Source organism: Capricornis sumatraensis, chromosome 8 (assembly GCF_032405125.1).
Source record: "Capricornis sumatraensis isolate serow.1 chromosome 8, serow.2, whole genome shotgun sequence".
Taxonomy (NCBI): domain Eukaryota; kingdom Metazoa; phylum Chordata; class Mammalia; order Artiodactyla; family Bovidae; genus Capricornis; species Capricornis sumatraensis.
In genome coordinates, this window is record NC_091076.1 from 38,218,215 (window position 1) to 38,233,457 (window position 15,243).

The 15,243-nt window shown below is 39.9% G+C and overlaps 1 protein-coding gene across 11 annotated transcripts in view; it reads right to left on the reverse strand.

Moving 5' to 3' along the window:
• The window catches only part of DLG2 (discs large MAGUK scaffold protein 2), a 1,427,929-nt gene that overhangs the window by 55,486 nt on the left and 1,357,200 nt on the right, over nt 1-15,243 (reverse strand). For all 11 annotated transcript variants that reach the window (XM_068976931.1, XM_068976935.1, XM_068976933.1 and 8 more), the window contains one exon: nt 10,833-10,908. In XM_068976931.1, the coding sequence (XP_068833032.1) occupies nt 10,833-10,908 (76 nt within the window). The remainder of the gene's footprint in view (nt 1-10,832; nt 10,909-15,243) is intronic.

Genomic DNA, 15,243 nt, shown 5'->3' on the forward strand with positions numbered 1-15,243 from the left:
AGGCCCAACGCTGCCATTTACTAGCTCTGTGAGCTTGGGTAAGTTGTTTACCCTTTCTAAACTTCAGTTATCTCATCTGTAAGATGGGCATATTAAGAATTTTTCTATGGAGCAAATGAGCAATGCCTATAAAAAGAAACTGTAGAAGAACATAAGGCAGTCTACGGGTGTTCAGAGTAATTTGTGTACTGAATAGAACGTGGCAGTTCTCCAATACAACAAGCACTGATTGAGTCTGTTCTAAAATTTTCCACGGGTAATTGTACAGTATGATAGAGAACTCAGAAACAATCCTGATTTTCAGCCAATGGCAGGGACAGGAGTGGAGGACAGTCTGCCGTCAACTCCACCTTCCTGCCCAATATAAAGTCAGCAAGCACACAGTCAAAAAACACCCCTGTGCCAACAGGTGTCGGGCAAGGTTGTGCCAACTCTCCCTTCCTTTCTTTACACAGCACGGTGTGTGTATGTGCATGGCTGGAGGGAGGCTGACTGATATTTCTAGGTACTTAACATATATTATTTCTTTTAATATGATTCCCATTTTTATATATCTGGTGATTGAAGCTTAGATATATTAATGATAACTCTGATAGAAATTGACTATTCTGTGTGATATCAAACCGTTTCCCTACACCTGTGTATCTCAAATTTTAGCAAGTCTATGGAATTTTCCCGGGAACTTGGTAAAAAAGCAACTTTCCTGACTCTCCATCCCTAGAGATTCTTTTTCTCCTCTTTCTTTTTTATTTTTTACATTTTGAAAGTATGATAACACATTTACACAAGACTTGGAAAATACAGAATAAAGTTACATATAGTTCCACTCTATTACAATTATTTTTTAAGTAGATAAACTAAGATTTTTAGTGGAGTTTCAGTATAAAACTCTCAAAAATTAACTGAATATACAGAGAAGTAGGATATCGTAGACCTGAAAAGCACCATGAACCAATTCAACATAATTAAGATTTATACAATTTTCACACAACAATAGGATGCAAATTTTATTCAAGTTCCCATAGACTATAAACTTCTATCCCTAGAGATTCTGAGTCCACAGGGCTGGGTTTGAGGTTTGGCATCCATTTTTAAGTCTCAGCTGATGCTGATGTAGGTGCCCTAGGCTACGTTTTTTTTTTTTTTTTTTTCCTGCTAAATATTTTCTGGTCTCTTCTTTCCTTTCTGTTGCTACTCTGTGGTTCTAGGTCAGGCTGTCTCCATCTCTCCCATTATTAAAATAGACTCCAACTGTCTAGGGTTGCCTCCTTTAGGAAATTTATTCCAAAATAAATTGAGTGACCTGCTAAAGTTCTAATCTAACCTTTCTAAAATCCTCCAAAGCCTCTCCACTGCCATCTGGGTTAGATCTGAGTCCTGACTTCCTCCTGGCCTTCCTGGCTGACACCTGTAACTTTGTACTTAAGCTCCTGTATTTGTCACACAAAGCTTCTTTGGCTTCCCTGCACACAATGGGCTGCCTCCTGTCTTTAGATGCCTCCCCTCAGCCTCCACGAGTCTTTCTATCCTTTTACACTATATTCTATTGATCCTTCAAGGCTCAGATGGGGCATTATCTCCACTGAGAACTTGCCTGCGCACTTTAAGAGAGGCTTAAGTATTCCAGATCTGAGTTCAAACAGTAGCTTGACCTCACTTCCCATTCAGCGCTTAGAAGATTCTATTTGTTATGTACTTACCTGTTAATCCTGCAGAATATAGGGCCTCTCAGGTGGCTCAGTGGTATTTACACCAATGCAGTAGCTGCAGGAGATGCGGGTTCCATCCCTGGGTGGGGAAGGTCCCCTGTAGGAGGGCATGGCAACCCACTCCAGTACTCTTGCCTGGAAAATCCCATGGACAGAGGAGCCTGGCAGGCTACAATCCATGGGGTCGCAGTCGGACACGACTGAGGCGACTGAGCACCTGCAGAATATTCTGATTCCTACAGGCTAGAACCCTGTCCTATTCATGGTGTACTTTCATTGCCTAAATTGGTACGTGGCACCCAGTATAGCCTGAGCAAATGTCTGTTAAACTGAAACCTAAAACACAGAACTGAAATCATCAGAGAGGAGAAAGTGCCATGAGCAAGTGAATTATTCCTTCCAACACTCCTGAAGTGAAAATGTGAGCCTAACATAATCAGGCAGGGAAAATAACACTGGATTTCAAAGTATTTTGAAAAATTTACAACTTTTGTACTTTTTTCCTCCTGGGGATGAGGTTGATCAAACCCATTCAAGAGTCAACATACACAAAACCAAATTAAAAAAGTGTTTTAAAAACATAATTAAGGTAAAAGACCTGAACAAACTAAAACATATTATAAAAATGAATATGCACACATGTGTAGTGGACAGATTTTATCAGTTGTAAATTATACTAAATTTGGTAACATAAGGTTGTAGATTAACTTGGTTGGTTGAACAATGTAGTTCTTAGAGCTAGGAGGGAGGTGACCCAAGAAATATGCATATAAGGAACATGATTTATTCTCTATCCCATTCCACACACTAGTAGTTTCCTCATTAATAACTTGACAAATAAATAACCTATGGGGAATAAGTAAAAGCATGTGTATTTATTCACTAAAAAAAATGTTCGTTGAGTTCGGCTTTCAAAGTTGAGAGAGGGACCCTCCTTACATATATCAGAGAATGAAACTCAACTGTAGGTCCCTCTGAGAACCACCTGCAGAAAAGCCACTTGTATATCTTTAATCAGAGAATCACATGGCTCTCAGTGGACATGGGAGCTCAAGGTGTGGACAGATGTGATGATCACATTCAAAGGAAATGTAGGGAGCTGGCCTCTCTTCCCAGACTGGGCTGGTCTGGTGACACTGAAGAATTTCCTGGACACAATTCTGTTTTGGTTCCTTAAATAAAAATGTTAGCCTGGTTAAAACCACCCTGCATGCAGTACAGGGAAAGAATCAGAGGAGAAAGACCAGTGCCAGGAAGTCCAACGAGGAAACTGACAGAGGGCCTGGAGGAGGGGAGTGATAATGAACAACTCGAGGGGCAGCCGTTATTGAGTTTATGAACTTTGAGGGGAAATGTTGCCTTCCCAAAGGCAAGTATGAGGCAGTATGCTCCTCCTTTCACCCCACCTCTCTGAATCCCTAGGTCACTCTGGACATCTGAGCTCTTCCCTGGGCTCTGGCCATCCAAAAGCTAGCTCTATTAAGAAGTTTCCTCATTTTTCGAGGGTAGAAATGACTTTTCCTTTGAAACTCAAAATATCACTTTGAAGCTGCTACAAAAGCAACCCTTATAACTCATCCTGGGGAAACAAACATAATTCCTATATTGCTGACAAAACACTAACTGTCAAGTCACTTTTCTGATACACGATTTGACGGCAGGCTCTGCTACTAACTCTGTGTGCTCCAGAAAAATGATTCTTAGTTTCTTCATCTGTAAATGACATAGTAGGACCCAATGACTGTATGGAAATTTCCAAGAGGGTATGAAACAGAACTGAGACTTCTTAATGCCAGCTCCAGTGTGATTCAGGGAGATTGCCAGGATCCTGTCACCAATAGCTCCATCTTTGCCCCCACCCCTCTCTACTGAATATTTCAAACTATGGTTCTGGAGAAGACTCTTGAGAGTCCCGTGGACTGCAAGGAGATCAAACCAGTCAACCCTAAAGGAAATCAACCCTAAATATTCATTGGAAGGACTCACTGGAAAAAGCTCTGATGCTGGGAAAGATTGAGGGCAGGAGGAGAAGGGGCAACAGAGGATAAGATGGTTGGATGGCATCATCGACACAATGGCCATGAGCTTGAGCAAACTCTGGGACATAGTGATGAGCAGGGAAGCCTGGTGTGCTGTAGTCCATGGGGTCACAAACAGTCAACATGACTCAGAGACTGAATAACAACAACAACTCATCTCTCCCAGTCAACGTCCCCTCTGAAAAGGAGCCCAAGGCTTTAGAAAAGGAAACAGAATATTAGGTCAGATGTCCAAGGAGGATGGTCCTCTTTGATCTCTTCAGCCACACTCTTCTCCTTTCCTTTTTCACTGTTTTAAATTCAGATTTTCAGAATCTCACACCCAGAATACTGCTTTAGTTATCTCAGTATTGCCCACTGCTGGTCTCTGTCCCCTCCAATCTCTCTTTCCCATGGTTGCCACATTGATCTCTTGGAAACCTATTTTTGATCATTCACTTACCTTTCCTCTAAGCAGGGTGGAAGGAGAAGCCAGTTATGTGTCTGGTAGACATTGTGCTAGGGGCCCAAAGATGAGTAAGTTTGGGCAGCAATTCAGGTACATTAAGGGTGGAAAATCAGAGAAAATCACTAGGTTGGGTGTGGTCACAACCATTAAAATTATTCACTGTCTACAGGATAAAGTACAAGTTTCCTGGAAAATATAAGGCACTACAACTGACTTGAGTCACTTTGCATTCCTGAGGCCTTTCATTCTTCACTAACTGCTTCTTGCAATGGAAGCAACCATGTTCCACTTCCTACGGGTCCTGTATCCTATTCCTATGCCACTGCCCATCCCTTGAAAATTGTACTAATCCTTCAAGGCTCCCCAATTCAAATTCCTCCAGCTTCTAAGCCAGAATCAAGTTCAGAGGAGCCTGAATTTCAGAGCAAGTTTCCCATCCCTCCTGTTTGGTATGAATTACTTCCTCCCTGGGGGAACCCATTCTTTCCCCCAGTAGCCCTGCTCCTTTAGGGCAGTGACCATGACTAACTCATCTTGGTCCACACTGCCCAGAAAGCTGCCTTGTATAGGCAATAACACCTTTGTTGTTGTTTAGTTGCTGAGTCATATCTGACTCACTGCAACTCCATGGACTATAACCGGCCAGGCTCCTCTGTCCATGGGATTTCCCAGGCAAAAATACTGTGGTGGGTTGCCATTTCCTTCTCCAGGGGATCTTCCCAATCCAGGGAACAAACTCATATCTCCTGCATCGGCAGGCAGATTCTTTATCACTGAGCCACCTGGGAAGCCCATATTGGCACCTAATGAAGGTTTATTAAATAACTGAATAAACATGTTTTCTAAGAATTCATTTCACTCTGGTAGACCACAACAGAGAAAAGTGTGCAGACTCCACACTCCCTTCGGAAAAGTTCTCATACAGAAAGATGCACTTCATCAAAAAATCAGCTTCCGCCTTTCAGAATTTAAGTTTTTGTACAAATTAGTTTTTGACAAAGCTAAACCCAATTCAATTTATTTCTTCATTTTGCTTAAAATGCACAAGTGTGACATGGTCTTAATAAGGGAGAGAGTTATGCTATAGTAAATGGATTAAGGATTTTGGAATCAATTAGATGTGAGTTCAGATTTCTTCACCTCACCAAGCCTGTTTCTTCAAATCTATAAAGGGAATAAATGATGTCCCTTCAAGTTTTGCTGTGCTGATTAAGAGATATAGATGTAAGTTGTCTAGGTTTTTACAATGGTACTCCTACTATCAACACTTCGAATAACATCTCTAATTTCTGTTTCGTACCAGCCAGTGGATAAAGGACTAGTCATTTATTTGTAGCCTATCTTATTTTAGAAAGGATTTACAATGCAAAGGGGACCCTTATAATTGCACATTGCTGATTATTTAGTAAGAATGTTAATAATAATTCTTTTATATTCTTTCAGATGTGTATTTTCCTTCCTTAAATTATTGAGATTTTAAAATAAAAAAAACAGCATAAATCACTAAATACCACTGATTTTTCAATGGAAAAAGAGCTTGATTCTGAAGATTATTCTTAAATGTCTCAATAAATAATAGAATGGCTGATTAGAAAATTGATAAAAACTTAGAACAGTGAAAGAAGTTAAGGTGGTGATTAAGTTTTCACCAGAGGCTAGTTTGAACAGAGATGCATTAGAAATTTAATGGACATTCTCAGGAAAGCTTGGGTGCACTGAGATCTGGGGAACTGAGGTGGTTCTCAAGCAGATCTATTCACACTGATGGCCACTTTGAGCCTGGTTATGGGTTATAGACTGGAATTATGTGGATCCCTGCCACAATAGTCCTCTTGTCTTTCCATGTGTAGACACAGACTTCATGAAGACACATGGTGTTTCATTTGTAGCAAATGGGCATTTAGGAATGGAGAGCCTCAGATTTCCTCATGGATACTCTCCAAACTCAGTAAGCTTCAAAGCTCATAGCCAGCCTTTCCACACAAACTTCCCAACCTTCCAGATCTTCCTGGTCAGCCCCATTAGCCAAAACTCCCACCACACCATCCTCACCATCCACCTGGTGTCTCTGATCTGCAAGGTCTTATGCCTATACTTCCCACCTTCATGTTTGTGCTCTTTCCTATGTGTGGCAAACTCTTACTCAAACTTCAAAATCTCACTCAAATAGTACCTTCTCTTTGAAGACTTCTCCCTTATCCAAGTCATAATTAGTAGCTTTCTCCTTCTTCTGACTTCCAAGAAAAGAAAGGATAGTGTGAAGAAATGAGAAAGGCAAATGTTCTACTGTCAAAATAAATTGAATTTAAACCTGACTTTTGTACTTACTAGCTGTGTGATTTTAGGTAAATTAGTTAATCTTCCTGAGGCACAATCTCCTGGTATTTAAAATAGACATTAATTCGCTAAATTTGGGCTTCCCAGGTGGCAATAGTGGTAAAGAATCCACTTGCTAATTCAGGAGAAGCAAGAGACAGGAGTTCGAGCTCTGGGTTGGGAAGATCCCCTGGAGCAGGAAGTGGCAACCCATGCCAGTATTCTTGCCTGGAAAATCCCATGGACAGAGGAGCCTGGTGGGCTACAGTCCATGGGCCTGCAAAGAGTCAGACACAACTAAGCGACTGAGCGTGCGCACACACGCGCGCACACACACACACACACACACAGGGATCGTCAGTGATACTGTGTTGCCATTGTTTGCTTGCTTATATATCTTTCTATGAGCTCTGAAGTAGGAAAGACTGTCTTTTTAATCATCTGGCTGCCCCACGAGGCACCTAGCCTAGTATCTAATGTTTTGTAGAACTCAATTTTCAAACATTAATGAATGTTTAATTATTCATTCATAATTGCTATATTTATAATTCCTCAATTCATAATTGAGGAAAAGTAACTCAAGCACTCTAAGTTCTTTTTCTATGAAGTGCTCTCTAGTCATTCCCACATTCATGAAGTCGAATCCCCATAGCTCTTGTACACACTATTAATAAAGCTCTTGTCACAGCCCATTTTACACATACTAATTGATTCTAAGATCCTCCAGGGCAGTGGCCACAGCTTTCACTCTGTTTAAAAACCTTTTTTAAAAAATGCTTTGGCCACACTGTATGGCATGCGGGATCTTAGTTAGCCCACTAGGGACCGGACGTGTGCCCCTTGCATTGGAAGCATGGAGTCCCAGCCACTGGACTGCCAGAGAAGTCCCCATGGCTCTCACCCTGAATCCCCAACAACTCACAATGTTCTGTCGACACTAGCTGATGATAATGTTACTTAAATATCCCATCCTCTTCCTCATTTCAAACAGTTTTCCTTTTCAGTTTATGCTGCATTTACCCCTGGGTCTCAGAGACTGAGGCCTCTGTAACAATGACTAATTTCTGTAGTTTTTGTCCAAGGCTCAAAGTGAGTGGCCTCTCCTGACTTTCTTAACTCTCCATTGGTGAGTGGGTCTGTCCTTTCTTCAGTCTTAATTGTCCTGTCTTTCTCTTATTGTCCTTTACGTTCTACTTCAGGATGAGAATCTTCTCATTGATGTACTATTTTTGTAGGGACTTGGAAACTATGGTTTATTGCTTTTTAATTAATAGGCTCATGGAGAATTACTGCTGGAAGGCACCTTAAAAATCACTGAATCCAGGGATCTCAAGCAGAGAACAATTCTCAATAGTGTGTTAGGCATGACATCAATCATGACACCCCCCCTTTTTTTTTCTGTTGAGGTCATATATGGCCTCAGAATCATTTTCAACACATTTTCTAGTAGGGCCATCAATCAGTGTACACAGGAGGTAAAACTTCTTTGACATCCCTGATATAGTTCAAAGCTGCTTCTTTGCTAATGAGGTCCAAAGAGCAGTGACGCCTCAGTGATAAACTGACACCAGAACTCAGGTACCCGAGTCTCACGACTTTCAGTTCAGAATTTCCCTCTCCACGTGATCTCTGCTTCTCCTTCAGCAGCCACTCAAGTCCTAGGATTTATATTCTACTCATGGGCTCGTACCTAGTCGTATTCAACAATATGATTAAAAAAACACAACACACAAGTTTTGTCTGTATTGAAAAGGCATCTGGGCCCTCACTGATGCTATAAGCTCCTGAGGGGAAGGGGCTGTGTTACCTTTGTATCTTTCACAAGTTCTAACCCTGTGTCTGGCACATGGTAGGTATTCAATGAAAATTCTTTGCTATATATCCAACTATGTATATGAAACAAACAGGAAATCTATCCTAAAATTCTCACCAAGAATCACTGAAAAATCTTACCCCTTTGTATGGAGACAGTATTTGTTTGAAAGGTTTCCATGCATGATGACCTATTCCCTCACTATTTTTTAGAGTGACATCATGTTTAAATAAATTCCCTTTTACCAGAATGTATTAGGGGAATGAAAATCATTGTGTCAATGACTGGGCTGCCCAGTGAAACTTCTGCTTAAAAATACAAAGGGCAGTGTTGTGGTTTAGGGCTCAAAAGTCCTGAGAAATGATAGCTTTTCTTTTTGCTTTCATGGTGACAAATGTTGACCTAAACTTGTGGTTCTGTGTGTGGTTCACAAGCCAAAAATGTTAGGACAGAAAAGTAAAGGAAAGGATATGAAGAGAAAGAGAATGGGAAAGCAGAGGTGGGGAAAGATATTTCATAATACAACAATACAATTCTTGTATTATCACTTAAAAATAGATTAAAAAAAACTTTACAACCCACAACTTACATCATACAACAGGAAAGATTAAATGCTTTCCCCTTAAGGTCAGGAACTGAACAGTTTGCTACTTTCATACAAACTATACAGGAAGTTCTAGCCAAGGCAATCAGTTATGATAAAGAAATAAAAGTCACCTAGATTGAAAAGAAAGAAGTAAAACTCTCTTTTTATATATAATATGACCTTGTAGATAGGAAATCCTGAGGAATCCACCAAAAAGCTATTGCAATTAATAAATGGATTCAGCAAGGTATAAGGCTCATATACACAATAATTACATTTCTATATATTTGCAATGAACTATCAAAAAATAAAACTAAGAAAATAATTCATGTGCAAAAGAATGAAATTACAATCCTACTTCATATCATACACAGTAACTGATGCAAAATGGATCAACCACCTAAATGTAACAGCTAAAAGTATAAAACTCAGAAGAAAATATGGACATCTTCATGGTCTTGGTTTTCTAGATATAATACCAAAGAAAGTAGAAAAAGAAAAAATAGGTAAGTATCAAAATAAAAAAATTTGTGCACCAACATACATTCTGAAGAGAGACAACTCATAGAATGGGAGAAAATATTTGGAAAGTGTATATTTAATAAGAGATTAATATCTGGAATATACAAAGAACTTCTACAGCTCAGCAACAACAAAAGAATGCCATTTTAAAAATGGGCAAAGGACCCGAAAAGACACTTCTCCAAAGAAGATATACAACTGGTCAATAAGCACATGAAAAGATGTTTAATACCAATGGTAATTAGAGAAATAAAAAATCACAACCACAAGGAGATACTTCAGACCAAACTGGAGGACTATAAGCAGAAAGACGTATAATAACAAGTGCTGGCAAGGAGGGAGAGAAACTGGAACCCTCATACACTGACGATGAGAATGCAGAATGTTACAGCCACCTTGGAAACAGTCTGGCAGTTCCCCAAAATGTTAAACACAGAGTTATCATATGACCCAGGAATTGCACTCCTAAGTACATGCCCAGTGGAAGTAAGAGTATATTTCTATATAAAAATCTGTACACAAATGTTGATAGCATCATTATTCATAATTGCCCCTAAGTGGAAACAACATGAATTTCCACTAACTGATGCATGGATACATTTAGATGAGTATAACCATACAATGGAATATTGTTGGGCAATGAAAAGAAAAGAAGTGCTTATATATGCTACAACACAGAGGCACTTGGAGAATGTTATGTAAAGTGAAAGAAGCAGTCGCAAAAGACCACATAGTATGTAATGCCATTTGTATGAACTATACAGAATAGGCAAACCTATGGAGACAAAGTAGATTAGTAGTCCCCTAGGGCTAGGTCAGAGGGCTGGGGAGAGGGATGTGACTACTGCAGGATTTCTTTATGGGGTGATGAAATATTTTAAAGTTGACTGTGGTGATGGTTGCATAACCCTAAATTTCATTTGTTAATTTTCGTCTTTGCTATGTCTGTCACAACAATCCAAGTATTCACTTAGATGATCCATCTGTATGTTTCCATGACGACTGACCTAACTTTATAATGTGTAAAGGGTTAGATATATCTTATGATGAGCAGGCATCTTTTATAGAATCTAGCCTTTGAAAATGTTTATTTTAAAAGAAAAAAGTTAGAGAAATAAAAGTACCAAAACTATCTTTTTTTCTTCTTAACTATAGTCATCTTATCACTTTGATAATGCATCATTTCTGCTGATCACTAGCAGCTTTACCCCCAATATTTAGTATATTTATTATAGATCTATTTCATCAGAAATCACGTCATGGCTTTTAGCAAAACATTTTTAAGTGATCTACTGTCTTGAAGCTCCATAATCTGTCTGTTACTGAAAGCTTCCATGCTAATTTTAGTTCAATCCATGGCAACCTAGAGAACTTAATGTTTCAATTATTTTGTACCTACCCCTTTTGAATCAATCACTCCAGGTTTTGCATTAAACTTCACTGTCTTCAATCGGGCACGTTCCTTTCTTTCCACCCTAAGGAAAATGGAAAATAAAGGGTCTATCATATGGCAAGGCATATATGACTTTAAATTCCTTATCCAATGAAGAATACCTCTTCTTCTTATCCTTTAGATAAAATAAAATGTTTTAAAATATTTGTGTTTCTTTGTTAGTATAAAAAGTCTTGGTATAACATCTCTAAGCTGCTAACACATCCATTGCAATTTTTGTGTTACATGTACTGAATCGTCACATAGGAATAAAAACCTAATATTTGCTATTTAAATGCCTGAATCAATCAGAATCTACTTCAAGAAATCACAGTCCACAGACACGAACACCTAAAGTGGAGGCCAAGTAAACTCTCCTCTCCTAATATCCCTTTTTGTTTGCTTCATTTTTCTTTCCTTCTCTTTAAGAAAGCTGGGGTGTTTACTTTTACCTCAAACCAATTATGTTATAATCTTGAACTTTTCCTTTGCCCAGTGTCCTTCTGCTGCCATCTCTGCAGTTTTTGTTATTTTTACCTTCATTCATTCATCAAGCACTTATTGAAAGCCTATCCTGTATCAAGTAAGGTGTTGGGGGAAAAAAAAATTAAAAAGCATGACTCCAATGAAGGCATAGCAATGTCTTGTTAGAGGGGACAGAGGCATAAAAAGACAGATACTACTGCACAATAAGACTGCTGATAGCAAGGTGAGTGGGCACATCCATCTCACTGGAGGGTGATAAGGAGTGGAAAGCAATGGGGAGGGCTTCTTGGAGAAGGAGTACATTTCTGTGAGACTTAAATGGTGAGAAAGAGCTTGTCAGTGGGAAAAGTTCAAGGAGAATCTCCCAGACAGAAGGGAGGCACAACACGTACCATGACCTGAAGTTATAATCAAGCTAAAGACTGCAGGAAGATTCTGATACAGTGTACATACAGCACCGGGCCATGAGGCTGGGGAGCTGGTGGGGCCTCCTTTATAATAGAAAGGGGATCCCTCTACACTAAAGGCATGGGGCTTTCCCTTGGGGAATCCTCGCGACTTATTAGAGGCTACAAAGCCAAGAAATGATAGACTAGACTAGCATTTTAAATAAGTGACTCTGGGGGAGGAGGAAGATGGATCGGAGGAGGGAAGAACAGTGGGAAGCAGGAAGCCTATTAAGAAGCTATTGCCATAATCCAGGCAAGAAATGATGAGGAGTGATAATGAATTGGAGGAGGGGGAAGAGTTTGAGAAACATTAACAGAATAAAGTTGGCAGGTCTTGTGTCTGTTTGGAGGATGGAGTTGAAACGAGAAGCTCGATATTTCTCCGATTTTCTTTCTGAGCCTGTCTAATTAGGCATGATCGTTCCGTCCTCTAAGCCACACTACACTTGTTTGTCTGTCTTTGTCGGTGTTATCTCTTGTTTCCTTCTGTGCTGTTTATTTTGAGTTGCACATAAAAGGCTCTATGTTCCTCAAGGGCAACTCCACATATGACTCAGAGTATTACAGCAAGTCCTCAGTAAATTTTAACAGCTGAACTAAATTAATATTAATTACATTGTTTTAGCATCACTCTTTATTTAAATATGGGTAGGTCTAATTTCAAAAATGGGGTAAGAAAAAAAGAGAGGAAAAATCCCTGAATCTACAGAAACTTTAAGGGTTTATGAAATCTAAGCTATTCATAGATCAATAATTAACAACATACTTCTCTTTGAGAGTTATTTTGTGTTTCCAGCTGAAACACATTGAAGATCAGGGTTTCTATAGTTACAGAATGGAGTTTCAGAATATATTTATTTTGGTATGAGAGTAGAATATTTGAGTGGAAACAGATGAGCAAAATTCTTCAAATCTAACCTCAGATATTAAAGCAGTATGTTCCACCAAGAGTTTCGACCTGCGCCCAACATACAACGGTTGGGAGGAGAGCAAGGACGACTTCACATAAGGTAAGTAGCAAAGTGCAAAGATGCTCTCTGTGAAAATGTCTGCTCTGAGCTTCTTCAGCTTTTCTCAGTTTTAATCCAAGTGCAAATGCTAATCGGTATTCATCTCTTTGGGCCCTTCTGAAACTGCTGTTACAGCCCCGACCTTCTCCTGGCTTCTCTGTGTTAACCAGCCTACTTATGAGAAACACCAGTCCATCAGGGGATACCAGAATGACACACAGAGAGTACATGGTTATTTGATTAGTCTATGGAAAATAAATTCTGCATAAAGTGAGAGAGCTCACATGGGCCCCAAACATAAATGAGGCTGAACTCATTCTCTTCTAAGAATTGCTTAGATAGAGCATTCTAACATTTCCCCCTTGGTTTCTAAGTTCATGCCTTCCATGTTCCTTCAGAAATGTTTCTATTAGGCCATCTTAGTGGTTCATCACTTAAATCTTAAAACGAGTTGCAGAGACTAAGTCAGATGAACAGGCAGACAGATAGAGACACACACAAACACACCTAATATGTGATATGGTTTATTACTGATCTTCAAACAAGCAATGAAAAAAAGTTAAACAAAAAAAATTAAAGCCTTACTGTAGGAGTGGCAGATTTTGGTTCACTCAAGAAGGAAATCAGAAAGCTTTGATTTCTACTTGGGGTGGAAGTTTCATGAGTAATAAAGATGATGATATAAGTGGTAACTGAAATTTTAACATATTATTATTAATGAAAAAGTCCTTCACATTTACATCATTCATTTGGCCCTAACAATAACCAAGTGTGGTATTCTCAGTCCCATTTTATGGCTGGAAAAGCTAAGACTCAAAGCTTCCTAAATTAGAAAATGGTAGAAACAGGGACTGAGCATGTATCTCCTAACAGTGTCTGACCACATGCATTCTGTTTGGGAAACAGTATTTAAGGACCTTCCACACTGCCCTTACCCAATGAGAGACTGTAGAGGGTCACCCACAATTCAAGACCAATATAGTTCCTTAGGAGTCAGGGCCTACTTTCTCACAAATGATAACCACCCTCCTTCTTTGCATCCCAAATCCTGATTGTCCTGAATTAAATAAACCATAACCAAATTCAAGCATTGCGTCACTGACATAATACCTGTTTTGACAGGCTGGCCTCAAAACTCAGAATAAATTTGCTTTTAGCACTGAAATTCAGGTTAGCTAGATGTCTATTTGCAATCTGACATCACAAACACTGGATTGATTTCTCTCCTCAGGAGTCTTTTCACATTTATTGCATCCCCAACCATAGTTGTGTTTTTCCATCCCAGAGGCCCATGCTAATTGCTTCTTGGGGGTCTCTGCAAATCTTTTCTCCTGGGTCGCAAGGGGTGTGGCTTATCTTTTTTTCCTCACATGCCTCAGCCCTGTACTCTCTCGTAGTGCTTATTGGGATGCATGTGGACAGTTTATTGTCAAGATCAGTTAGGGCTGAGAGTTAGGTCCCTACATAATACTGTGCTTTTCTGAGCATCAAAAGCTCAAAATTTGGAGAAAGGAAAATGTATATCATTTGAGTAAGCACAAAAGTATTAGATGCATGCTAACCACCTTACCTATCTTATCTATAATCGGCATGATAATCCAGGGTTTAAGATGAAGCTGGGCAGATAGCAGGTGCTTAATCTTCGTTGGTAACTGAATGAAAGAATCATCGAAGAGGCTTACTGGTTCTTGACCTGGATGTGACACCTAAGGCTCAGAGAGTTAAGTGACGTGCCCAAACAACCAGTGTTTCTGAAAAAAAACTTGCTGACCATTTCCTGACTTTTTTCCTTGGTAGGAATCTATGTAAAAGTGTAGCATCACCTTCTCTGTTCTACTAAGTGAGACTCCTTGGGCAGGAATACATGATGTTAAGAACCATAGATCTTTACCTAAGGAATTGGTGGGTCACTTGTGTGGAAAGACTGACTCGTGATGAGAAGGACTGACATACTTCTCTCACACTCAGGAGGCAAGCAATTAATTAGATTGTTTAAGCAGAAATAATCCCCTCCGCCTTGGTTTGGTCACTGACCAAAATACTGAAAACTTAAACAGGATGGCAAAATTTGAGCAATCAGTTCTGACATCTAGCATCTCCAGGGAGCACCAAATGGCCATGCTTTAATGAGCCCAGCTGTCTTCCTCTGTTCCTTACCCATCTCCCATCTGGTGTTTTCAGGTTCCCGCCAAAGACACAATGAGGGCAGGCCTGCAGCACTGGATGGCCAGCACAGCATCTGGGGCTGGGTATCGCTCTACCTGCGCTCCCCCAGGCCCCGCTGCAGGGAGGACTGAAACACCATACAGGTTACTGGCCACAGGCTTGCAGGGAAGCTAAGCGAATGAACACTTCCTCAATGCTAGCTGCAAGCTGCCATCTGAGAGCCCAGGCACTGTGGGGCAATGAATAGAGACTTGGGTTAAGAGACAG